General features: G+C 36.2%; 2 protein-coding genes across 5 annotated transcripts; one reads left to right on the forward strand and one right to left on the reverse strand.

Annotated features, from left to right (window-relative positions):
• The first annotated feature begins 847 nt into the window (after nucleotides 1-847).
• On the forward strand, nucleotides 848-2,804 carry LOC147869844 (uncharacterized). Its single transcript, XM_087333869.1, has 3 exons — nucleotides 848-1,115; nucleotides 1,517-1,887; nucleotides 2,238-2,804. The coding sequence occupies exons 1-3, from the start codon at nucleotides 1,106-1,108 to the stop codon at nucleotides 2,784-2,786; spliced, it is 930 nt and encodes a 309-aa protein (XP_087189995.1). The 5' UTR covers nucleotides 848-1,105; the 3' UTR covers nucleotides 2,787-2,804.
• On the reverse strand, nucleotides 2,717-12,613 carry LOC147869845 (putative protein phosphatase 2C 58). 4 transcript variants are annotated; one of them, XM_087333844.1, is made up of 10 exons: nucleotides 12,279-12,613; nucleotides 11,672-11,735; nucleotides 10,990-11,098; nucleotides 10,661-10,832; nucleotides 7,247-7,372; nucleotides 7,043-7,166; nucleotides 6,891-6,967; nucleotides 6,749-6,801; nucleotides 5,417-5,471; nucleotides 2,717-2,831 (listed from the first exon to the last, which is right to left on the reverse strand). In XM_087333844.1, the coding sequence occupies exons 1-10, from the start codon at nucleotides 12,393-12,395 to the stop codon at nucleotides 2,802-2,804; spliced, it is 927 nt and encodes a 308-aa protein (XP_087189970.1). In that variant the 5' UTR covers nucleotides 12,396-12,613; the 3' UTR covers nucleotides 2,717-2,801. The 4 variants fall into 4 exon arrangements, 3 of the variants coding, with proteins under 3 accessions (XP_087189970.1, XP_087189962.1, XP_087189978.1); XM_087333836.1 differs by lacking the exon at nucleotides 2,717-2,831 and adding an exon at nucleotides 4,786-5,169 and having other exon boundaries at nucleotides 12,279-12,610; XR_015531429.1 differs by lacking the exons at nucleotides 2,717-2,831; nucleotides 6,891-6,967 and adding an exon at nucleotides 5,084-5,169.
• Between the last annotated feature and the right edge of the window lie 1,478 nt (nucleotides 12,614-14,091).

Consider the following 14,091-nt stretch of genomic DNA (forward strand, 5'->3'; position numbering starts at 1 on the left):
AATTAGCCCGAGGTTCATCGGAGATTCAATCCCAAGCCGGAGAAGTGGTCGAGAATGGGCAGGTCTTCGATCGGAGCTTTGCAAAACTCTTAAGAGATTGTAGGTTTTCTCTAAGTCATTATATTTTCATGAGTGTTTTTACTGTGTTTTTTGTTCATGTGGGGTGGGGTCTGCATGGATTAGAATATATGTGTCTGTAAGATGTACATAGGCTTTTGGAGAGAGGAAGAGATTCTTTCTGCTCTGGTCCCCCATGTATTTCGGTCCTTGAGGGGGATCTTTTGGATCTTTGCTTGCACACTATTTAGGCACCTTTCTGCATAAGTCACACCACACGATCCTTCCACATTGATTAAATCCTCTCCAGCACAACGCATTTCTGCTTAATTACTGTACCCCCCCTAATCCTTCAGCTAATCATCCCCCCCAGTTAAGCCTTAACTCGCCCACCGACCGATTCTCCCTTTATCAAATAATCTTGAATTAACCCTTGCTTCATATACTAATCTCCACTTACAGCTCGATTCATCAATTAATCTTTCAGTACCGGCTCAATTTATTCATTAATCTCCAAAGTACTGGACTCACATTATACCCATCCCCAACAATGGCTCAATTCATTGCCAATTACAGCTCAATTTAATCAACTCATCACCAAGAATGGCTCAAATCCATCAAGTCTTCCCCAATTAAGGTTAAAATCATCAATGCATTCATTTTTCAATCATCAATTCAACTCCCATAATTCATCCATTTCATCCCAAAGTCAGGCTTAACCCGTGGGTCTTGTCTATTATCATAAGAGCAAGTTAATTACGATACAAATTTCTTTGAGTAGGCCGTGTCCAATATCAACGATCATAATCAGCTAATTATTTGTTTCTTCATATCAGTACCCATCATCATCGAAGACCTAGTCTCTGCATCATACCTTGAAATTCATCAAGAAAGTTATTCATTAATATAACGGAGCGAGATTCTAAGACCTGACAAGCATCGTGCATTCTACATCCCAAGACCAGACTCTCATATTTCTTAAGGTAGATTGATCATCACAAAACACAGTTCTCCAGTCAAGCCATTGTAGCTCACGCTGACATCAAATATGCTTCAAGGTACACTATAATTTTTTAGTGATACATATTTTTATCTTTTAGTGATACATATTTTTTCTCAACGTTTGGATTTTCTAACGCTGGACACATGATTCATTCGGCTTGGAATTTGATATGAGTGATGAATGCAGAACCATTTGAGCATAAATTTCTATTTGTAATCACTAAATCTGTGTATGTACTCTGTGTGTGTGTGTGTGTGTGTGGAAGTTCATAAATAATTTCAGTTTCCTAAATTATGTGTATGTATCAATTAGCAACAAATCTATGTTCTTGTATTGTGGTCATATATGCATGTGAATATGGCTTCACGGGGTGCTTAAAATTATCTATTAGTACGTGCTTGGTTTGTTTTGTCCAACAGTCTGATACTGATACAAAAAATGACCTCTTTCAATCAGGATCATACATATATCAAGCAGATCCTGACCAGTCATACGGAGATTTATCATTAACCCCGACCTTTAATGGAAAACATGGTTTACAAAGTTCTCATTCTCATGAGAACAAGGATGAGCCTTTGTCAAGGAAGAGACGACTGACATTGGATCAGACAAAATCTTTAGAACATAGTTACTCTAAGGATAACAAGTTAGAGCCAGCCCAGAGGAATAAACTGGCACTTGAGCTTGGTCTTCAACCAAGGCAGGTGGCCATATGGTATCAGAATCGGCGCGCTCGGAGTAAAGCAAAGAGTATGGAAGGGAAGTATAATGCCCTTAAGTTACAATACCAAGAAGTGGTTTTCAAGAATAGAAGACTTGAGGCAGAGGTATATAACAGTTCCTCCGGTATGAAATCTAGATGTATACCTTAAAAGAGTAAATCTAAATGCTTGTTTTACATTGACTTCTAGCATAGATATATATAAATTGCATGCAGGTTAAAAACTTGAAACCATTGATATTCAACTCTTTACATTGATTAGCATGATTACATGTTGTGTGAACTCATTTGTATAGGATTCTAGATCAATAATGCTTGCTATTTGCATTAGCTAGTATAAATATATGGATTTATGTAGGTAAAAGGTTGAATTCATGATTACATAATATATATATATATATATATATACACACACAACAAATTAAATGGGGCTCATACCTACGGACTCACTTGCAGGTGAGTAGTTTAAGGGAGAAATTGGAAATGAAGGAGAAGGCTGAAAAGGAAGCCAAGAGGCATCCAGACTCAACAAAAACATCTAAAATTGATCAAAAGCAGACTGAGACTGCAGGATTATGTAAAAATAAAGTTTTGCTCTCCACCATGATAGAGTCTGAGACAGAAAATGAACTCAATATAGTGAGATGTGAAACTAATTCGGAAGATATAACCAATATAGTGCAACATTTAGATGTGAACAATAACTGCGTAATGGATGGCGGAAATTCTCAAATCAATTCCATTGGACTTGAATTAACAGGTCCATATCAGTATAACATGACTGAAAACCGATTTCATCCACACTTCCAGGACCATTATAATAACCTATCTAGCCTTCCAAGCCTTTCCCAATCCACAGTTGATATGAATCCAGAGAATGAAGAATACCTTGTACAACTGGCCACTTCCTTAGCTCATTTGGATGAGCAATTCTTCAACGATTATCCATTCAAACAGCATGATGTAACAGTTTGTCTCTATTGCAATCTGGCTAGCCAAGCCTGAATATCCATTTGGGTTCTAGTACATTAATATCTTCCTCCAATGATCCTAATACATAGTTTTTTATCCATGAATAGTGGATGACATGAGACTTTAACACAAATAACAGTCATAAAGATATGTTACAGTATTTTACCACAGAGCAAGGTAATTTTAGGTTAAAAAAGCATCCATTGCAATATAATTCATATGGATTAGTAAATTGATTCCACAAATTTTGATAAAGATTGAGTCAAATTATATTTTTGGCTTGCTTGTAAAAACCTCGGTCAGATGTATTGAACCAAGTGGTAGCCGACCAAATTTGATTTACTGATCTCGATTGACCATTTATGACCATCTCCAGTGGACTAGAATCAAGGAGCCAAACAGGTCAACGAATGGTGCCAAATTACAATGCTCGGGGGAAAAACCATGCCATATTATTCACTAAAAGTGTGGTTACAGATTTGATTGATCTTGACGGTTGGAAATCTTTCTAGAAAGAGAACCAAAATCCAAACACATACAATGCTAAATTGCAATATAATTAGTTTGTGATCTCTCCACTGTGATTTTCATGCACAAAATGAAATTTGCCAGATTAGTCGAGAAATAATTCTGAAAGGAAGGCGCCTGCATATATTTACCATGCTGTTAAGACTGTTTATGACGAGGTTAAACTGGATATATATGTCATAATTAAGCAACAGCTAACCTAATGTGTTATTATAATTCATAATTTAGCCCCAAGGATAGTTTTTACCAATCAATGAACTTAAAACAAAGACAGGAGAAAATGAAGACAAAAAAGAAAACACCTATACAGACCTACCATCTATTTTTCACTCTCCTCTGCCTTGAAACCCTAAACCCTAAATTCTACCCCTATTCCTCAACCCTAAGAAATGCCAACTGTCCCAATTATTGTCCTCATTTTCTTCTTCTTTTTATTCCTTACACCCGTTGCAAACGCTCTCTCGGGTTCCTTCGAATTACCCAAGATCAGATTCTCATACGAGCGTGCACTCTGTCGCCTCCAGACAGAGACAGAGCCTGAGAGAGAACTTGGCCCGCATTGCATGAGGTTTGGGTTGGTTTCGGATCTCCATTGAACTACTGACAATCTTGAACTCTTTTCCCCCATATCTACGTAAACTGGATTGGCGTTGAGAATTCATTAAGCCAAAGGCACCACTTTTCAAGCTTGACAGCCCCACCTTTAATCAAAAGATATCAATTTTGGAAGTTGCCTTCTTGCATTCATCAATGGCCTGTCACCTGATTGTGAACGCTCAACCTTATTCAATTTACGCATTTCAACAACTGCTTCATCTTTTGGCACACCGATTGATTGAAAATCTTCAAAACTTTGGTAGAAACTTTCAAGCTATATTTGGGGAAAGGATACATATCAATGGTGCTCCATAATTGATGTGTTCATTATTCATGACTATCATCAATCTCCACCTATACATGAGTCGATCGTTGTTTCAAAAGCACCATATTAAAAAGTTCCCCTCTCCATATCCTTAATATATATCAGTGGCCAGTTCATATTAACTTGGAAAAGTTTTTGTTTCAATTAAGGCAAAGCATAACAAATTTTCAACCTCATATCGGACAGGTAATCTAGGTTTCAGCTTAAAACTCTGCGCATTTGTTTGAACTTACCGATTATGTCAATCTAACTATGAAATATATGAATTGCCACCAACATTATCGATATTAATATTACCACTCACATTTCTATAGGGTCATCAATATTATCAATTAACCTGAGAAGTGCATCAATATTCCAATAGACAACAAACATGCTGAAAGAGTTCAGGACATTTGCAAAATACAACAAAAATATGATATTTTTACCAGAAAACATTATGATGGGTCATCAATATTGTCAATTAACCTGAGAATTGCCATCAATATTCCAATAGAAAATAAACATGCTGAAAGAGTTTAAGACATTTGTAAAATCCAACAAAAATATGATATTTTAACCAGAAAACATTACGATGGAGAAGAACATGAAAGCTTTCTGTATAGCAGCCAGTAGTGAAGATTACACAAAAATCTTCGTGAATGTTGTGCTTATATACAATGATGGAACTAGGACAATATTTACTTACACTAGCAAAATTGAATATAAACCTGGTGTAAAGGAGCTACAAAACTTTGTTTGCGTCTATGTACATCAAATACAGACACAGCACCATCAGGTAAAAGTGGAATCTAGGCTCCCCACCCTCACCTTTACCAAAGGTGAATTGAGGACTTCCTCTCTGGACATGTTCCTTCAATTCAATTGTACAATGATAATGGTCATATTATCACAACCTTCACCTAGTGTACAAGGAGCCAAACAATGGTCGAGCACCTTCTCACAGATAGCTGATAAAGATGGTTCCTGCAGCAATAGACGAAAAGTTTCATTACTCATATATTCAAAGCAGGAAAACAAACGGAAAACAGAACTTTCATTGGTTTCGAGCATCACAAAAACTTCTTTTTCTTTTGATTTATTGTACATAAAAGTTCACCAAAATCTCCATGTTGCCTAATTCTGGAGGAAGTATAAGCACACAATTCAGAATGCAGAGGAGCATTATAAGACAAAAATAAAAGAAATTTTTAGCAGAGCGAAGATATCTTACCGTTTGTTTATGCTTGTGAATGAAATTCACCACCTCCTGACTTCCCATGACATCCCTGCAATTCAATCAAGATATTACTAAGAATTACATTGTAAAGCATATCAAGCTAGACAGGTCCCACCCACAGTTCATTCCTAGTTATAAATCCTGTATCATTCTGTACTCAGAATGATTATGACAAAATAGTTCGAAAGTAAGGCACAAGAAAATATAACTAATAAACCTCATAATCAATCAAGTCATACCCATAGATATAGGCGTCCATAGGAGCTAAATTTTAGCCTTTTATCAGATTTTTATGAACTAAAATACATCAGCCAACAACATATCCTACATCGATGATCTATAGGCACATACATACATACATACATACATATACATATGCATATGCATACACGCACACACTTACATACATATATATACACATACATACATGCATATGTTCTTTCTGGAATGAGTATTTCTGTTAAGTCTGTAACTTCACCTATTTGTTATTCATATGCAAGACTTGACTATTATGCCATGACAGCTAGTCATCTAGTGTCAGTCATTGCGTGAGATCTATTGGAAAAAATCAGTTTCCTCACGTCTCTTGAGAGTGGAGTTCACACTGTACAGCCATTTCAAATGACCGTGTGAGCATTGTGAGGTAAAGAAGGTGCATGAAATCACCTTTGACAAGATGAAAGCATACCATGTCCCCATAGTTATGGAATTGCTTGCTTTGGAAAGGCCCTTTCAGTAAAAACTGTAACTATATCTCCAAAAATAATGACTAATTAGAGAATGAAAGATTTAAAAATGCTATCCTATATCAAGGAATCATTAATCCATGTTATTCTTGGGCAGAACATTCCTCAATTCGTCAATTTGGTAATGAGTATACTTGATTATTACCCTCAGTGATCTTAATTCTTTGTCTGGAGACAGCTAATTGATTATCTTCCGATTTCAGAATCATGTAGTATATCTGATACTTTCGGTTTTCAAAGTCTAACAAAGTATACAATAATAATACTATAAGCATAATGAAATCATTATGAAATACCTCACAACTATGACGCACTTAAAATGAAGTCCTGAAACATGAGGAAGAAGGATGAGGGTTACGCATTCATACTGGATACTGGTAACAAGATCACAACTCTGTAGGGTTCTCCATTATAATAGGTTGTTTTACACAGATCCAGAAAATGGGGCTTTCTTTGATACGCTTGGGGGAGACAGAGGTGAGTTTGACATAAAGACATACAGACAACGATATACAGCAAAAACATTATCATTTTCTGAAATGGCAGGGAAATATCCCAAAAAACACTTGAAAGTTCTTACCAGATCCCATCACAAGCTAATATAAGAAATTCATCATCAGTAGTGCGCTTTACCTGAAAATGATTAAAAGGCCTATATTTATCAGAAACAAATTTGAAATTAAAAATTAAAAATTATCCATAAATGCTTCTTGCAGACATACTATTTTTATTTCAGGGCAGGCCGTGAGAATTTGCTTATCGGGAGACAACAATTCGTTTTGTTTGAACTCAACATCACCTGATTAAATGACAGAAAATGGTATGGATCAATCATATAGTTTTATATAGGTGCATTCACATAATAAATCCTTACCGATTGCCCGAGCCAAATTTAAGCTGCCACATATTCGTCCACCAGATATAAAACCTCCAGCTTGTGTTATCCTCTCTTTTTCTAGTTGAAGTCCTGGTTTGTGATCCCTAGACAACTCCAAGGCCTGCCAGAAAATTTAGCAATACGTACAAGTTTCCAGCTTGATCTCAGATAAAATTGATGGGCTTAAAACGTGTTTCGTACTTTGCCAGCTCTTGAAAGGACACACCGAGAATCACCAGCATTAGCTACTATAATCGTATCAGATCGTACAAGAGCAACAACAGCCGTGCTCCCAGAAGTAGGCCCTGGAAAATCTGAATGGGAACCCTGCCAAGATGAAAATATGAATAAAAAGAATATTGCCATAGAAGGATCAAATCAAAGATGAAGAATCAATTATTAATCAGAACAAAATGAGGCAATTCTCTTCCTCAAATTTGCACACTGAATTGATTTTTTATAGTAAAAAAGTGCATCCAAGTTCTATACACACTCACATATCGTGTGAGAAGGAGATGGTGAAGGGAGGGACAGACCGCATGAAAAGAAAATTTGTTCATTAATTTGACCATTACATCTATGCCTTCTTTCATCAGGGCTGTGATTAAGTTTCTGAAAGAATCATTGGATAAGAAGTTAAGCTAGTCATGCAAAACAGAACAACTTGAGAAGACAAAAATATAGACAAGCTGAAAGAATCCCAGCAGTACAAGACAGGTATGGTTGGAGATGAAAGTTTGAAATATGGATGGCTGAAAATAGATGTGGCACTATGAATAGAGCCACATCCTTCCCCCAACAATATGTCATATATTGTTGCTTGAATCTGTTAGCCTTTTCTTTATTGACACACTCGAACTTTTTTTTCAAAAAAAGATACTACTGTGGTATTAAGAAATGCCATAAGGCGATACATAAAAGATGTACCTTTCGGTAATGAGACCCTTTCTAAATTATAATCACCGGCTTAAATAAATACTTCAGTGTAGAGTAGAACCACTCCACCTTATCAGAAATCCGTCTATAAAATATTCCTTTGTCCCAGATGGCATGAAACTCCAATCGTTTGAGTTCGACGTTACAATGGCCTAGGTTGTGACAGTGAATCAGTGACATTCCTTTCGACTCGCCAGCAACAATTAAGATGCATGAAGCAGTACAGGTCGAGGTTTCATTGCCACTGAAACCAGCCTTAACAACCTTTGATGGCAGTGATTAACACTTTTACACATAAATTCTTTCACTCAATTAATAAGTACGATTTAGAAGAGAGCAAGAGTTTAGATAATTTGACACAATACACCGATTGGTCAAAGCTTGGTGCCTCGGTAGGTATTTCTTTATCACTCAAATTAGAGTCAAATTGATTATAAGAACAGAGTTTTTCCTTCAGCCAGCATAAATCCTGAGAAAAACAAACCCCACAGGAGTGTCCAAACCGACCTTCTCTACTACTAAAAAAACTCAATATCACAAATCATAAAGATTCTCAGGATACTCAGAATTCGCAATTTCTGAAATCAGTAACATATCACAAAACTCTAATTGCTTATCAGTTAAAAGAGGCATTAGCTTCAAGTTGCCGTAAATGAGAGCGAGTATCCTCCCAAATGGGAGAGACAAATTGGTAGGTAGTGATTACGTGATTGATAGTATATGTCACATTACCATCATGGCCATTTGGTCAGAGTGGAATTCTTTCATTGGCTGCAATAGTACTGTCCCACACTTCTCATACTGATGGCGTTGTCCCATAGTTCAGACCATTTATGGAGTTGAATTGTGAGTATTGAATGTTCAATACTGGACTTGAGGATTCATGCATAGATTTGGTGTTTCTACATGTCTCTAGGTCACTTCCATAAGCCATAAGCATGATATCTTTTGCGTGCTACTAGGACAGCAGTGTAAGAGATGTTCAGAACAATATATGAATTCTTTTGCTCTATGTGTTCTTGCCAGGACAGAACTTCAGCACAATTAGTGTGCTTGACTGCATTTTGTACATTGTTGAGCCAATCCTTGTGCATTGTTGTACATTGGTTTCTTGCAGCGATAAGATTGCAGCATAATAAAGTAATTAATTAAGAATGCAAGACATGAAATTGGAGAAGAAAGAAAGAAAGAAATATTATTGTCTATGAAAGGGCAAATTGACCTATGAAACCAAAGCATTTTTACAAAACACTAACAGCGGTAGTTTCTAGCTCATCAGAAATGTGATGAACATTCTATTAACAAATGAAAGTTCAAACTTGGGGGCATGTCCTAATTGTTTACTTCTAAATCAAAAGGTTTACTAGCATGGCCTATGACCCTTATGACGGTTAACGATAGATTTTATCTTTTTGAGATAGCGAGTTTGTGGACAAAGAGATGCCAAAGGTCATCGCAATTTTGCAGGATATGAGTGTTGTTGCTCTTTCCAGGGTAACAAACTCCTCTAAGGCATGTTTTACTATGTTTTGCGCTTTGGGGTACATATATGGGTGGGATAAGATTTTTTGCAAGGGTCCAAATCCTTCTCTAAAGAGGTTGTGATACTTTCCTCTGATTTCATAGAATACAGGGTATCAACATGTATGATGTTTCTCTGTTTCAACATTGAGAAAGCATCGCTGTCAGAGGTGGTTGTTTCGTTCCAGTCCTCAACAGTTTCCTCAACATTCTCCATTAGAGAAGGTGAGTGAATAAATAGATGCAAAAAAATGCAGTTGTATACGCAAAGATATTATCTACTCTTTAAGGCGGTATTCATGGTAGGCAGGATCTTAAGATAAACTGTTCTCTTTGGTGCAATTACTGTTGCAGATCAAAATCCAAGACCTATTCATAAAACAAAATAAAACCAAAAACAACAAAAAGGAACTCCTGACACCCTATCTCTCAAGAACAAGGTTTTATACAACGCTATATAAACCAAAATTTGTTGGGAAAAATAGTTCCACATTTTTTACTGATCTCTAAAATAATCCTTCTAACCTAAAGATTATTTGAGATTTGTCTATGGGTTAAAACATCAGATTACCTGTCGCAAGCAGATTTTTTCAAAGCTGCACCAATAACATAAGAAAATCATACAAACTTGTTCCCTTTCTTCACTAACCACAGAGCATGAATGGAGCTTTCTTCGCTTAACTGCTCCTTATCTTCAGATGCTCTATATTTGCATTCAAGGACTTTATATAAACCTTACACAGCTCCAAAGGAGATGTTCACGATTATATTCAGCCCTCCATTCTCTTCTTAATTTATCTAGGACGCATTCATTGATAAGAGGTTCCTATATTCTAGTAATGACGAGTCATGATTGATCTTTCATGATGACATTTAGGCAAGTGTGCTATTTCATGATTATATTCAGCCTTCCATTCTCATCTTAATTTATCTGGGACGTATTCCTTGAAAAGAGGTGCCTGTATTCTAGTAATGATGAGTCATGTTTGATCTTTCTTGATTGATACTTAGGCTTACTGAGTTAAGTCTGCCTACTAGAAACATATATAATGGTACACACCATAATAGTTCTTGGATCTGATAGTAATTGTAACATTTTCATCTTCAAGGAAATAAAGCAATAACTATAGTTCAAGCAACAACCGAGCAATTGTGTACCTGTTCAAAGATCCAATTATCATCAACCACATGGTTTGTGTTTGTGGCCTTGCTTTCAGAGATTTTGGGAGACACAATACCACCAAAGAATTCGCTTATTTTAGAAGTTCTATTTTTGGGTACAATGTGCAATTCCCTCCAGCCTCGGTGTCCACGCATCATCTCATCCATCCTATAAACATTAGCAAGCAAGAACCGAATGTACTCTCTCTATAATCACAAAAAGAATGATTAAACCCCAATGCAATTAGGTGAAAAGAGAAGGAAAATTCAGAATATTGCGCAACAAGTATGACAGATGCTTGTGATTTTCTATCACATAGAATCACCTCAAAAAAGCACTATGAATACTTTTTGATATGTCTTCTCTCCTATATTCTTCACTTCGCAAGAGTTGATCATGAAGATGCTTAGCACAAAACCTCGATACAGCTTTCCCTGAACACAATTACATATATAAATATAACTGGACACTTTTGGTGAAAGTGATCCTAAAATATCTTTAAGTTGAGAACATCAATCAGGGAAGTACACATAGACATCTGCTGCATATTCTCATGTTAAACTCTAAAGCTTAAGATGCCAAATGAACAACATCTGGAGGATCGCATCGATGATCTATAAGTTCTTGTTCTGAACCACGTTTATAGAATAAAAAAACTGGAGAAGTGACACACTTTTCTTTGGTTCGTAACTTTTCCATAAGAAATATTCCTATTCGAGCAAAGCTGAATTTTTGTCTTCGTGATGAATAGGCACTTTGGCATGGAAGAAAATAGACAAAAAACTTTGGGTTATGGAGTTCACATTTTCGAGCTGATATTACAGGACAGGGATATAATATTTTGAACTATTGTATGAAATTTCAAAATTGATGTCTGTGTGTTTATAAATTATTACTCCAATAAACAAACATGTATTTATAACTTATTAGGCAAATGAGCTGATGTAACATTCTTCTGCAGAATCTTAACTTCTGTTTGATTACAATAGAATATTGACTAAGCTCACCTCCATGACCATCATAAACGCCAAAGAAAGATGTTTCTTTATCAAGATCTAAAATAGCAGTATGCTGCAGCAAATACAACCATGTAAACGGTATACATTAGTCCTTTACTAAAATATTTCCACTAAATGAGATCTTAATATAAGATGAAGTGAACAAGTACTACTTTCAAGGATATCAGAATCCATACATCATATAAAATCAAGGGGGCAATAGGAGCTATTTATCCACAATGAATTGGCAAAGTTTCCAAAAAATACTTGAAAGGTAACCATTTGGCACGGGTACAAGGTTTTCAAAATATTCCCACAATTTTCTATATTTTGCTATTTTAAAGCTTCAATTGAATTTCGTAAAATCAATATATAATGCTAAATAAACTCAGTCGTTTGAGTAAAGCAATTTCCTATCAATTGCTATTCAACCCTGCATGTAGCAACATTGCTCTGACCAAATACAAAAAAAAATATAAACTGCAGACCCATTTGCATAAATCAATTACTATTCAACTCTATATGCAGCAGCAATTCCCTGACCAAATACAAAAAGCTTATAACTTACAGATAGACAAAAAAGGTGATGAGATGGAATAAAATTAGAAAAACTTACTGCATCTTCCATGGTGTTTCGCCAGCCTTGCATTGCAGAGACACCATATTTCAGCTGCTCATTATGTCCATCTTCTGATAACTTTTCAGTCTTTGGAGTGCTGAGATAACTGCCCATGATCTACTGCTTTCGGTAGTTCATGTGTCAAAATAAACTAGCTCTTGAGATTTAACACTTCAATGAAGCACCAAGATTGTAAACCCATTCTCTTGAAGTATTTGACTAAATGATTCAAATCACAAAACCAAGTCCCCAAACTTTCTATGACATGAAAAGGACATAGGGAAACATCATCCGAAGAGCTTAAGTGACAAAACCAATCCTAATTCTAACAATAAAACCAAAACCAAACTGATCCCCTAAGTGATACAGCCACACACTCCTATTCAGCCAAGAAAACCTAATAAACCAGAAAGCAAACTTACGCAGCTTGATCAAAAAGGACAAAACTTGATTGGTCATAAGATGAATTAGAGTTTAAGTGCATAGACAACGCAAAGAACGTCATTTTTGGCAAACAAAACCAGAAGAAATTAGAGTATACTGTGCATATTCAAGAAATCAACAAAGCAGAACATGCACAATATATTCAAGGGAGAAAAGGGAAATTAAGTACGCGAACATTAATTATCTGATGAATTAGAATCTGTAACGTAATGCATTGAAAAGAAGAAAGAGCCAAACCAAAGTGAATGTAACACACGGAAGTCGTGAGAGAATACTATGCAGATGCCAGAAAGCAAGAAACAAAAGAGAGGCAGACCTTGAATATGCCTGTGTGAGGAATCAGGAGGAAGTATCAGAGAAGCCAGTAACTGCAAAAGCAAAAAAAAACAAGTGTTCAGCTCTGCAGCCACCGATCCAACCAAGGTTGCTCTTCAGGAGGAAGTATCAGAGAAGCCAGTAACTGCAAAAGCAAAAAAAAGCAAGTGTTCAGCTCTGCAACCACCGATCCAACCAAGGTTGCTCTTCAGTCAAACCTCTTAGGTTAAAAGGGGAGGGATCCTGATAAAATCAATCATATACATATACATGCATGCATATACTCTGCCGCTTCTATACATGATATATATATTCTGCAAATTCAATGCAATATAATATGTGCATGCACACATACATATACTCTGCAACTTCTATGCATGTTACATATACTCCGCAACTTCTATTCAATATAATATATGCATGGATACCTATATAGACATACATATACTCTGCAACCTCAGCCAACATAAACCCATCATCATCATCATCATCATAAATTAGGCCGAATAGAGTAGGATGCACTGAAACTAACGAGAGTCTTTTGCATCAACAAAGTCAAAAAATCTTCAAGATCGTGCATATGTCCACCACCTCTACCACCACCCTTTGTCGGAACATAGTCATGAACTCAATGATTTTCACCATTAAATCCTTTAGCGCAAGCAAACGCCACACTAGCAAAGCTTTTTACCATTCCAATATCGTCTGTGTTTTTGCATCTCATTGTTGGGACAGTGCTCTAATTTTCGTTCACCATGTCGGTAAAAAGGTTCAACATACATATGATGATGATAACAATGGAAGGTTGTGTCAAACAAAAATATACATAGCAGTCTTGATTACCCAAGGCAACTAGAGATAACTCTGCAGCTGCTGCGCATATGAGAGAGAAAGAGAATGTACTTCCACAGTTTCGACGAATTTAATGAGATCAATTTCGAGAATTTAGGATACATACTCGTGTTAAATTAGGGTGCCCTATATATGTACTTTCTTCTAGCAGGGCCTGAATTTGACGGGTTAGTCTTTAAGTTTTTTGACACGCATTTTT

This window comes from Azolla caroliniana, unplaced genomic scaffold, assembly GCF_043228905.1.
Source record: "Azolla caroliniana isolate FFs.n. ecotype wild unplaced genomic scaffold, voAzoCaro1.0.p SCAF_1, whole genome shotgun sequence".
Classification (NCBI taxonomy): domain Eukaryota; kingdom Viridiplantae; phylum Streptophyta; class Polypodiopsida; order Salviniales; family Salviniaceae; genus Azolla; species Azolla caroliniana.

What these genes read in the sequence shown, in the direction of transcription:
- LOC147869844 (XM_087333869.1), top strand. An exon ending in ATAGAAGACTTGAGGCAGAG is followed by an intron (nt 1,888 to 2,237) that starts GTATATAACAGT and finishes ACTCACTTGCAG; the next exon opens with GTGAGTAGTTTAAGGGAGAA.
- LOC147869845 (XM_087333836.1), bottom strand. Translation starts at nt 12,395, where the DNA reads ATGGGCAGTTATCTCAGCACTCCAAAGACTGAAAAGTTATCAGAAGAT. An exon ending in TCCTTTCAAGAGCTGGCAAA is followed by an intron (nt 7,167 to 7,246) that starts GTACGAAACACG and finishes ATTTTCTGGCAG; the next exon opens with GCCTTGGAGTTGTCTAGGGA. An exon ending in TTAGCTTGTGATGGGATCTG is followed by an intron (nt 5,472 to 6,748) that starts GTAAGAACTTTC and finishes ATTGAATTGCAG; the next exon opens with GGATGTCATGGGAAGTCAGG.